Source organism: Oreochromis aureus, linkage group 6 (genome assembly GCF_013358895.1).
Source record: "Oreochromis aureus strain Israel breed Guangdong linkage group 6, ZZ_aureus, whole genome shotgun sequence".
Classification (NCBI taxonomy): Eukaryota; Metazoa; Chordata; class Actinopteri; order Cichliformes; family Cichlidae; genus Oreochromis; species Oreochromis aureus.
In genome coordinates this window covers 21,700,390-21,712,473 of record NC_052947.1, presented here as the reverse complement: position 1 = coordinate 21,712,473, position 12,084 = coordinate 21,700,390, and the positions used below count along the sequence as shown (strand labels likewise).

Here is a 12,084-nt window from a genome sequence, read left to right as displayed (position 1 = left end):
GCCTTTATTAGTCCCACAAGGGGAAATTTCATAAGCCTGCCGACCTATTGCACGCAATGGTGGCGCCATCTTACCCTCCGACCATACATACATTACACAAACATCACATGGGGAAGACAGGTCAGAGAGGTATAACATGGAAAAAGCACAACATGAGGAAAGATAAGGAGAAAAAACAAACAACTCCTCCCAGACTGAGCTCCAACAGGGAGATCAGTTTGAGAACAGAAAAAAAAACACCTCTGCACATAGCACATGAAAAAAAAAAAAAAAACTCTTAATACACCAAAAAACACATGACAAGCAACAGGGGTGGGTAAAGGGTGAGAGACAGCCAATGTAGACAGTACATCCGGGCCTGCAGCCTATGCGCTGGTCTCCATGATCCACCGTCAGCATCGGAAGGGAATAAGCATCGAAGGCGTTTGGAGGGGGGATGAGTGTATGTCTGCATGTGTATATATGTCTGTGTGCGTGTGTGTGTATGTGTCCAGAGTTCAGCTGAGACAGTGTCCTTCGCCCTGCCAGGCTAAGTAAACAGTCTTCCAGCCAACCCAGGTGGCCTTGCATAGAAAGGGAAGAACAGTCAAAACACAGTTGTTATCAGGGTGTTGTTGTACAGCTCCAGTCTTGCAACCGCAGCTGGCGCCGAAGGGGTATCTGTATGAGTGATGGTGCTTTTTACTTTAGTGCAAACAGCTCATATGAATTTCCAAGCAGTTCTACAGTCCAACACTGGTCTCTCAATCTCCCGTTGGAGAGCATGAGCCGCCATACTTGCGCTCTGTGATGTTGTCATTCTTGTGCCCAAAGAGCCGATTCTGAGAACTCACGACAGTGTGCCTCCCCGAGATGTCATCCAATTTACGCTCAGAGATGTTATGCCGAGCGAGCCCTTCCAAGATGTAATCCAGTCTGCACTCAGAGATCTTATTCTGAGTATTCACGGCAGCCGTAAGCCTTTCTAAGATCTTATCCGTGCTGCACTCAATGAGCCCATTTTGAGAAACTCACGCCTCTTCCCATCGTTTCAATCCCAGCGGGCGGCCTTGTAGGGGTTTGAACAGCCGGTTCTGCTTCCTTAGTTCTCCGGTAAGTCAGGGCCAAGCCAGCTCCGATCAGCCAGAACCCTGTTACCATGGTTCCGAATAGGTAGATATCTTCAGCACTCAGGCTCACTCAAGCCCAAACTTCTCGTTGAGAAAGGGGTGTCAATTGCATTCAGAGACCAGTTGATCAAATCCATAATTCTCTTTTAGGTTTTAGAGAACAGACTGTGAGAGAGTGTTCCAGGGAAAAGTAATACAAAAAACACGAGACTAGACAAGGACACAAGAGGCTAAGCAGGGAAGCTAAGGGAGAGGAGGAGGAGAGGAGAAAAGTGCGACCGCCTTCGTCAAGAGCAAGAGCAGAAGATGACAGAGAGGAGTTAAGGTGGCAGTCTATGACCACTGTGAATGATCATAGTTGAACAGAGGTGGTGACTTCTGACACCTACAGTGCAGTTTTGAGATCTGTTTCCAGGCGTTTCAACCCCTACCCACACCTTGCCTCAGGTGACCTCGGTAGCTAACATGATTGTCGAATAAGGCAATTTCCTAATGAGGCTTTACACTTTGGCCCAAGTGATGGTAAAACCTCGGCTCGTGTGATGGACCACCTCCAGATGGTGTCATGGTCTGGGGAGGCTCAGGTTTTTATGTTTGTCTTCTTTTTCCTCTCACTCGTTTTTTTAGTTTTCTTTCTCCACACAGGCGAAGTGATGGGAAAATGCTTCCCTGGGATCCCCCTCAGGCGTGGCCCTCTCTCTGATTCCTTGTTCTGAGTCTCCTCTCCTGAGTATTTAATGGCCGGAAGGATGGCAGATCTTCATCAGATCATTACACGTCCCATGGTGGTAATTAGGCTAGCCATTTGCTTTCCTTCCAACTTATTTACATTTATTAATTTCATTTCTCTTTCTGCCTTCTGGTTGCCTGTTTGGAGCTAACTCCATGAACCTGATTTCTTACTTACCTGCATCCCCAAGTTTCACTCAAGCCCAAAGCCACACTCACCTGCATACCCATGCTCCACGCTGCTCGCCTTACCTAACTAGGTGCCTGCTTGCTGTTCCATCAGACAATCCACGATTCACATCTGGAAAATCCCAAGTAAGGCTTATTTACCTTAACTTCACTCTAAACACAAAAGATTCTTAAGAGAATCATAACAACTTAGTGATTTGTCCAATAAGCCTTTTAAAACTGTGAGCTAAGACTGTGTCTGTCCCCTGTGTTAATAAGATGGGGGGGATAATCCTCACTGGGCTTCAAATACCCAGGACTCTCCAACAGTTATTGCTCAGGCTCTTGGATGAAAGGTGAAATGCCTTGGGGAACCTAAAGAAATTGCCGTCTTTTCAAGCACTAATAAAATTAGTGCAAAGGTAGAATTTGTCCTGGCACTCATCAGCCATGATGAAATGGGCACTTATTCTGGAAGCTATTTTGAGACATTATCTAAATTAACTTTAATTTCAGTGGTCAAAAGAAAATGGAAACACATGTACAGACTATCCACTAAAACCTGATTTAAAAAAAATATAATATTAAATGCAGACTTTGCCCAAAATATAGTTCCATCCATCCATCTTCATCCACTTTATCCGAGGCCGGGTCGCGGGGGCAGCAGCCTAAGCAGAGAAGCCCAGACCTCCCTCTCCCCAGCCACCTCCTCCAGCTTATCCGGGGGAATACCAAGGCGTTCCCAGGCCAGCCGAGAGATATAATCTCTCCAGCGTGTCCTGGGTCTGCCCCGGGGCCTCCTCCCGGTGAGACATGCCCGGAACACCTCACCCAGGAGGCGCCCAGGAGGCATCCTTGTCAGATGCCCGAACCACCTCAACTGGCTCCTTTCGATGCGTAGGAGCAGCGGCTCTCCGGCTCCCTTCTCCCATCACTCGCGAACAAGACCCCGAGATACTTGAACTCCTCCACTTGGGGCAGGAACTCATCCCCGACCCGGAGTGGGCACTCCACCCTTTTCCGGCTGAGAACCATGGCCTCAGATTTGGAGATGCTGATCCTCATTCCCGCTGCTTCACACTCGGCTGCGAACCGCTCCAGTGCGAGCTGGAGGCCTTCACCTGATGAAGCCAACAGAACCACATCATCCGCAAAAGCAGAGATGAGATTCTCAGGCCACCGAGCGAAAGCCCTCCACCACTTGGCTGCGCCTTAGAAATCCTGTCCATAAAAATTATGAACAGAACCGGTGACAAAGGGCAGCCTGGCGGAGCCCATCACCCACCGAGGACGAGTCCGACTTATTGCCGGCAATGCGAACCAAACTCTTGCAACGGTTGTATAGGGATCGAATGGCCCGTAGCAATGGGCCAGACACCCCATACTCCCGCAACACCTCCCACAGGACACCCGAGGGACACGGTCGAATGCCTTCTCCAAGTCCACAAAACACATGTAGACTGGTTGGGCAAACTCCCATGCACCCTCAAGTATCCTTGAGAGGATAAAGAGCTGGTCCAGTGTTCCGCGACCAGGGCGAAAACCGCATTGTTCCTCCTGTATCCGAGGTTCGACTAACGGACGAACTCTCCTTTCCAGCACCCTGGCATAGACTTTCCCAGGGAGGCTGAGTGTGATCCCCTGTGGTTGGAACACACCCTCCGGTCTCCTTCTTAAAGATGGGGACCACCACCCCGGTCTGCCAGTCCAGGGTACTGCCCCTGATCTCCACGCAACATTGTAGAGGCGTGTCAACCAGGACAGCCCTACAACATCCAGAGCCTTCAGGAACTCGGGCGGACCTCATCAACACCAGGGCTCTGCCACCAAGGAGTTGTTTAACTGCCTCAGTGACCTCGCCCCGAAATTGGCGGGTCATTCCCTCATCCCCAGACTCTGCTTCCTCCTCGGAAGACGTGTCAGTGGGATTAAGGAGGTCCTCAGTATTCCTTCCACCGCCTGACAATTTTCTCAGTCGGCGTCAGTAGCGCTCCGCCAGCACTATACACAGTGCAGGTAGAGCACCGCTTTCCCCTCCTGAGGCGCCTGACGGTTTGCCAGAATCTCTTGAGGCAGTCCGAAAGTCTTTTTCCATGGCCTCTCGAACTCCTCCCACACCCGAGTTTTTGCTTCAGCCACTGCCCGAGCCGCATTCCGCTTGGCCTGTCGATACCTGTCGGCTGCCTCCGAGTCCCACAGGCTAACCAAGCCCGATAGGGACTCCTTCTTCAGCTTGGTGGCTCCCTTCACCTCTGGTGTCCACCATTTGGTTCGGGATTACCACCATGGCAGGCACCAACCACCTTGCGGCCGCAGCTCAATGCAGCAGCCCGGCGATGGAGACGCTGAACATGGTCCATTCGGACTCAATGTCCCCAGTCTCCCTCGGAATGCTGTTGAAGCTCTGCCGGAGGTGTGAGTTGAAGATCTCGCAGACTGGGGCCTCTGCTAGACGTTCCCAGCACACCCTCACTACGCGCGTTTAGGTGCACCGGGTCTGTCCAGCGTCCTCCCCGCCACCTGATCCAACTCACCACCAGGTGGTGATCAGTTGACAGTTCAGCCCCTCTCTTTACCCGAGTGTCCAGAACATATGGTCGCAGGTCTGGTGATACGATTACAAAATCGATCATCGACCTGCGGCATAGAGCGTCCTGGTGCCACGTGCACTTATGGACACTCTTATGTTCGAACAAGGTGTTCATTATGGCCAAACTGTGATTTGCACAGAAGTCCAATAACAAAACACCGCTCGGATTCAGATCAGGGAGGCCATTCCTCCCAATCACGCCCCTCCGGGTCTCGCTGTTGTTACCCACGTGAGCATTGAAGTCTCCCAGCAGGACAACAGAGTCTCCCGGTGGGGCACCTTCCAGCACCCCGAGGGACTCTAAGAAGGCTGGGTACTCTGAACTGCCACTCGGCGCATAAGCGCAGATGACAGTCAGGACCCTTTCCCGACCCTAAGGCGCGGGAACAAACCCTCTCATCCACCGGGAAAAACCCCAAAGTACCGGCAGCAAGCCGAGGGGATATTAGAATACCCACCCCAGCCCGCCGCCTCTCACCAGGGGCAACTCCAGACTGAGACAGAGTCCAGCCCCTCTCTAGGAGACTGGTTCCAGAGCCCAAGCCATGCGTGAGGTGAGCCCGACTATATCTAGCCGGTACCTCTCAACCTCACGCACTAACTCAGGCTCCTTCCCCACCAGAGAGGTGACATTCCATGTCCCTATTGCCAGTCTTGGCAGCCGGCGATCAGTCCGCCAGGGCCTCTGCTCCTGGCCGCCGCCCAGCACACAATGCACCCGACCCCTATGGCGCCTCCTGCGGGTGGTGGGCCTGCGGGAGGATGGGCCCATGTCTCCTCTTGGGCTGTGCCCGGCCGGGCTCCATGGACTAAGGCCTGGCCACCAGGCGCCGCCCCTCGGGCACCCTCCCGGGCCTGGCTCCAGGGCGGGCCCGGTAACCCTATCCCGGCAGGGTAAACTGTTCCCTCGATGTTTTCTTCATAAGGGTCTTCTGAATCGCTCTTTGTCTGGTCCCTCACCCAGGACCAATTTGCCATGGGAGACCCTACCAGGGGGCAAAAGCCCCCAGACAACATAGCCCCTGGGATCCCTGGGACACACAAACCCCTCCACCACGATAAGGTAGCGATTCACGGAGAGGCCAAAATATAGTTTTAAACTTTTTTTCTTTTACCTCTTGTGTCTCTGCTGCTACTCATGACCTCATCTATAAATAACCACAGTCTGTCTGTGTCAGTGTTACCACAATGCTGCACAACAGCCAGTAAGACCTGTACTTACTGTCCCATGCACGTTTGCATTCATTACAAAAGTCTTTACTCACACCCCTTCAGTGGTACTTGCTAAATGCTGAAGTACAAATACTGCAACTTTATTGACATCTGTATGCATGAGAGTGATGACAAGAAAAAAAGGATGCTTGCAGAGTCTGCAGGTGGCACCATGGGATGACTTTACTTTCACTGGTGAATCATCTGGAAGGACTGGCAGGCAGCAGCAGATGAAAAGTGAACTGACTGACGGCATTTTTTATTGTATTAAACTGCCTGTAAGATTTTATTAGTCAAAAACTGAAGGTGTTTGAACACTCTTTCAGAAGGTCTCAGTCCACATTAATAATACTAAAATGCCTTATTTATCCAAAAATCTAGAAAGTTACTGTGGCAAAAAACGATATTAACAAAATAAATAATGCATTGCAGAGTAAAAAAGTTAAGAAAGGTAAACAAATTACACTGAAGATGTAGTTTGGGGGTAAGAAGACCTTTTTGCCTCACAGCAAGGTCTTAGGTTCAAATCCAGTTTGCATGGGTACTGTGCACTTGCTGCTTACACAGTTGGAGCTGGAGAAACTGGAGAGTGGGGTTCAGGTTAATTAGCAATTCTAAATTGGCCGTAGGCGTGAATGTGAATGGTTGCATGTCTCTATGTGTCATCTCGCCCTATGACAGCGGGGATTGGCTTCAACTGATTTGGATAAGAGGAGGGATGGTGTAATTTGGTAAAAGATCATTTTTTGAAAAAGCGATTAAAGAAACCAAAATTTAAATATGACATAAAGAAGAGCTCGGGTCTAAAACGGATGCAGGTGAGATGCTATAGATTTTCTCTATGTATCCTAGTGGCAGTGGAGCTGAAGGATATATTAGAGAAAGCGTTCAGTTGTATGTCCAGTAAGTGGTGCAGAGGATCCATTAGTTATGCCATAACCCCTGGGTATACAGCACATTTAAGCTCTGCTTAACAACAGTAGTTAAAAAGAGCTGTTAAAATATGCAAAGACAAAAGACAGTTGATTGGTATTTTAAGACGTAACAGTCAGTGAGTCTGGAAAAAGTCAGTTATGAAAGTTTCTTTGGATGTGGTCCGAAAAAACATCAAATAGAAGGGGGTCACATTAGAGATACGAATACCAACAATTACCTCTGCTGCAGAGAATGACTTCATCAGAGTTACCAGGCTCAGAAATTGCCAATCACCACAGAGTAGAGCTCACGTAAATACTTCCCAGAGTTTAATTAGCAGGCACATCCAAACGTAAGGTGTTCAGAGGCGATTGTAAAAATCAGGCCTTCATTGTTGAATTGCCGCACAGAAACCAGCGCCGAGGGCGAACAGGACAATTATAACTGCTCGGGCCGAGAAACGCGAACAACTTTAGTTTGATGAGCCAAAATTTGAGATTTGCTCCCAGCTGGCATGTCTTTATGAAACTCATTGAATCTCCATAATATGGGTCCCAAGATAAAGCATGAAGGACGAGATCTTTATTTTGAGTGGGACTGTATTTGTGTTTGCAGCAGCTTAATGAGCCAAACCATCTCTGTACGCTTTGCAAGGACTTTTTGACCAAGAGGCAGCGTGACTGCATAACTTGACCAAAATAAAACTTTAATTCAAGGAGGAAAAAAAGTGTATTTCAACAGTTATGTCGTGCTTTTTGTTGTGGAGAAGGCACAGTAACTGGCCAGTATTTTTAATCTTATTGAACTGAAGTGAACAAAAAGCTTTTTTTTCCTTTCCTTTTCACTTGCTCTCCTGACTAATCTGTGTATCAGGGACATTTCGCCTCCTCACTCACACATCTGCTCATCACTAAATACACACCGAGACCTTCCTCCTCTGACATTTTATTATCTTATGTTCCACACTGTAGTTGGCTTGTAGTACGGCACAAACAAAAACAGCTAGAGGCTGAGAAACAGCAATTGGTTATACTGCAGTAGTACGCTGTTTTCGACTAGTTGGAGCCACGCTTGTAAAACAACATGCTCTAATCTTTCTTTCTACTTCCCTGGGCACAGACTGGTGATTGATATTGATCTGAAGTGTATGCATTTGCACTGACTTTGATCTGTGTGTGGTGATTCTCAGGTGATTTTGCATCCTTTGAGGCCTCGCATGTCTCCCGCACAAGGTGGTGTTTGGGTCGCCGTCATCTGGATAATGGCCAGCTGCTTCTCCCTCCCACATGCAATCTACCAAAAACTCCTGACCTTTACATACAGGTAAAATGATTCACAGTCATTATGTAAAGGTACAATTCAGTGGGGTTAGCTATGGAGATGGAGGTTCTCTACTTTATATGCTGATGGATGTGGAACAGGTTTGCTCTGTGTCAGATTTAAAGAAAAAAACCCAAAAAGAAATATTGGCTTGATTTAAAAAGAATGAACTCATTCACAGGAGTTACAGAAAGTAGGCGAAAACAGTAGCCAAAAGTCGACACAACAAAGTCAAAGAAGCAAAATGAAAACTGGAATGCTCGACATGGTAGCACAAAAGCAGTCTGGCGAATTGGAAGAGCTACACAGGAGTCAGATTAGCTAATTGAGAAGTCACACATCCCCAGAGTTCCGAATTCAAAGTGTGTACAAGCAGAAATTAATCATGTACAAAGAATTTTTTTTATCTCTTAGTATTTTACTCTGTATAAATGTATTTATCTATGCAGAACTGTCACTTTTCATCCGATTTTAATGACATTCAGGCGCTTATCAAAATTTAATATGGATTTTACACAGTGTGGTTGCTCTCTGACCTTTTAACAAAAGAGCATCAAATTCCACTGGATTATATACTAGTGAGAATCAGAGCAAACACAGATGAAGATTTGCCCTTAAATACACCAAAGACTTTGTGGTTATGAGCCTTCTGCGGGGTGTGAAGCAACATCACGGCTGAGTTCTTAATGAATTCATTAACTGGTGTGAGCAGTTGTTCCTCCAAATTAATGTGGATAAAACCAAAGAAATGTTTGCAGATATTTGTCAGAGGTCCCTTCCCCCTGCACTCATGTCTGATTAAAGGGGAGAAAGTGGCTTAAGTATTACTAATATGTGTACTTATACCGTATATTCCCTGCTCTGATTAATGTTTATCCATAATTTTTGTATAAAATTAAAAATGCAATAAAGTCATACACAATCTGATGAATAATTAACTCATAATTAATTACTGAGTGACTATTTTTCTTTACTCTGTGGTTTAAAAAAATATCAGATAACAATGAAAAATGAAGAACTAGAATAAGTTTAAAATAACTATGAACTAGTAAACTCAGTGGATCAGAGATAAATGTTTTTTTTAATTCATATTTCTCTATGAAATAACAATAGCCAATGATTATTAATATACAGTACTGGGTAAAGGCTCGAGCTGCACCACCAGTCAGACTTTCTTGTAAATTTAAAGTGGTTTTGACCAATAGCTCTCCAGGCTTTCTGAAAGTCCTTCAAAGTTTTTATTTGGATATTGGCTGATTTTTCACTCACTTTCAGTCCAGTCCTTGTATCTGACCATTTTCAGAGGAATGTTTTTGTAATTGTTACTTAACACTGTACTATGAATCATTCAAACATAAAAACGCACCTTATTCAACAGATGACCCAGAAGTGGGTCTATACATAGGAGACATTAAGAACAAAGAACCAATTTTCAGTTGTATTTTTAGGAACTTTATTTTATTTTAACCAGCACCCTGCCACAAAAGTGCCTCATGTGTTTTATTTTCTTTAATTGAATCAGTTAAAAATGCCAAAAATAATAATGTTTGACAGACATAAAATACTATTTTTGAACCAGTAATGTGATTCCCAAAGAACTATTATCAAAAAGCCTGGCATATGACGTGGTGTGTCCTTAAAAAAATTGAGGAAACTGGATAAGAGTAAAAAAAGTGGTAGGCCTAAAAAAAACCCCCATCTACAGTAGATGAGTGTCAAGTCCTTAAGAAATAGGAAAATCTCTAACAAAGACCTGCTGCTTTACTGTTCATGACCTGAGAGATGCATGTGGCCCTTCAGTTTCACTGAAGTTCACTGAAGCCTCATAAGAAAATGGAAGGGTGGCTGTCAAGAAGCCATTCTCACTGAACGGATAAGGGTGATTTGGTATGCCACATTAGTAAGTAAGTAAGTAAGTAAGTAAGTAAGCAAGTAAAATTTATTTATATAGCACATTTCACAGATAAAATTCACAAAGTGCTTCACAATAAAATCAGAAATACAAATAAAATAATATAAAACAGTGAAAAAATAAATTAAAAGCTCATTTGTATAAAAATGTCTTCAGCTGCTTTTTAAAGGAGTCAATGGAGTCTAGGCAGCGTAAAGACAACGGCAGGGAGTTCCACACCCTTGGTGCCAGTGCCTGAAAAGCCCGATCCCCACATGTTTTAAACCTAGTACGTGGAACCACCAGTAACCTCTGACCTGACGACCTAAGTGCTCGGGATGAAGCATGAGGCTTCAACAGGTCAGAGATATACTGGAGATATACTGCAGAGCTCTAAAAGTTACAACTAAAATTTTAAAATGAACCCTAAAATTTACTGGCAAGCAGTGAAGAGAAGCCAAAACTGGAGTAATGTGTGACCTCTTGTTTGTGCCAGTTAAAAGTCTTGCCGCGGGATTCTGTACAGTCTGAAGGCGATCCAGAACTGATTTGTTGAGACAAGTAAAAAGACCATTACAATAATCCAAACGAGAAGAGATAAAAGCATGAAGAATCATCTCAAGTTCTGCCTTTGACACCAGTAGTCTGTGTTTAGAAATGTTTCTTAGATGATTAAAACAGTTCCGGACAAGTTGTTTAGAGTGTTTCTCAAGAGAAAATGAACTGTCAAATATAACACCTATGTTTCTGAGACTCGACTGAAACGAAGGGTCTAAAAAACTGATATGCTGCTTAATTTCTGAGAGCATGTGAGCAGGTCAAGGTTTCTATTTTATCTGCATTTAACTGGAGGAAATTGTCATTTAACAATTGTTTGATTTCTGACAGACAATTATTTAAACACGACAATTTATAAAACTCAGAAGTGTTGAAAGAACAGTATAACTGAATGTCATCAGCATAGAGATGATAAGAAATATTATTGGAACTTCTGATAATTTGGCCTAGAGGGAGTATATACAGCAAAAAGAGAATCGGACCTAAAAGAGATCCTTGAGGTACCCCAGAAGGCAGAAGCATTACACCAGACCTGCACTGAAAATCAGGTAACCCAATTAGAAATGTTGGGTTCAAATCGATGACTTATAGAAAAACACTGTAAGTCATGGATTGGCCTCCCCAGAGCCCAGGCATCCACATTATTGAAGCAGGCTAGGATCATGTTGACAGATCAGCCAACATCCAAAGAGGTGTTTTGAATGTCCTTCAAGAAGCCTGGAGAACTATTCCTGAAGACTACTTATTGAAATTAGAAGAACCTTGCCTTAGAGAGTTCAGGCTGGGTTAATGAAAGGTGGTCATACAGTCAATCATTACCATATATATTCTGTATTTCCATTTATGTTTGCACATGTTGATAAATCATTGTACTTATTTCCCATTTTTCCTAACAAAATATAAAGATTTCTGCACAGTATTTTCTGTCTTTTCTGGCTTTCTCCTGACAGTAAGGAGAAAGAGCGAAGCCTGTGTGTCCCAGACTTCCCAGAGCCGTCAGATGTCTATTGGCAGTACATTGACCTGTTGACCTTCATATTGCTTTACTTGCTGCCCCTCCTCATCATCACTGCCTCCTACACCATAGTGGCCCGTCGACTGTGGCGCCACAATGCCATCGGTGACACCACAACAGCTCAGCATGCCACGCAGAGAAGGAAGCGCCGGAGAACACTGGCGATGTTGCTTCTGGTGGTCGGAGTGTTTGCCGTTTGCTGGTTTCCCCTCAACTGCTACGTGGTGCTGCTGTCTAGCCAGGCCATCCATTCTTCTAATGCCCTTTACTTCTGCTTTCACTGGCTAGCTATGAGCTCCACCTGCTACAACCCTTTCATCTACTGCTGTCTGAACCCCACTTTCCGCCAGGAGCTCCAGCTCCTCGTTGACAGGTGCAGGAAGAGACGACGGGCAGTGGTCGGGTTGGACCCGGAGCTTCGCCCTGCAGTACCTCACGCTCCCTGTCACAGAACTGCCTGGCCCGACAACCAGGACTCCTCGAGGCCAAGGAACGTTTGGTCACACCCGGGCCAAGCTTCCTCACAGCAGAGTCACCCTTCTTCAAGTCAGTCCCACAACCTGAAAGATGCACATGT

The 12,084-nt window shown here is 45.7% G+C and overlaps 1 protein-coding gene across 1 annotated transcript in view; it reads left to right on the top strand.

Annotated features, from left to right (window-relative positions):
- Positions 1-12,084, top strand: part of gpr83 (G protein-coupled receptor 83) — a 30,691-nt gene that overhangs the window by 18,531 nt on the left and 76 nt on the right. Inside the window, exons 3-4 of the mRNA XM_031750992.2 lie at positions 7,913-8,046; positions 11,443-12,012. Of these exons, the coding sequence (XP_031606852.2) occupies positions 7,913-8,046; positions 11,443-12,012 (704 nt within the window). The remainder of the gene's footprint in view (positions 1-7,912; positions 8,047-11,442; positions 12,013-12,084) is intronic.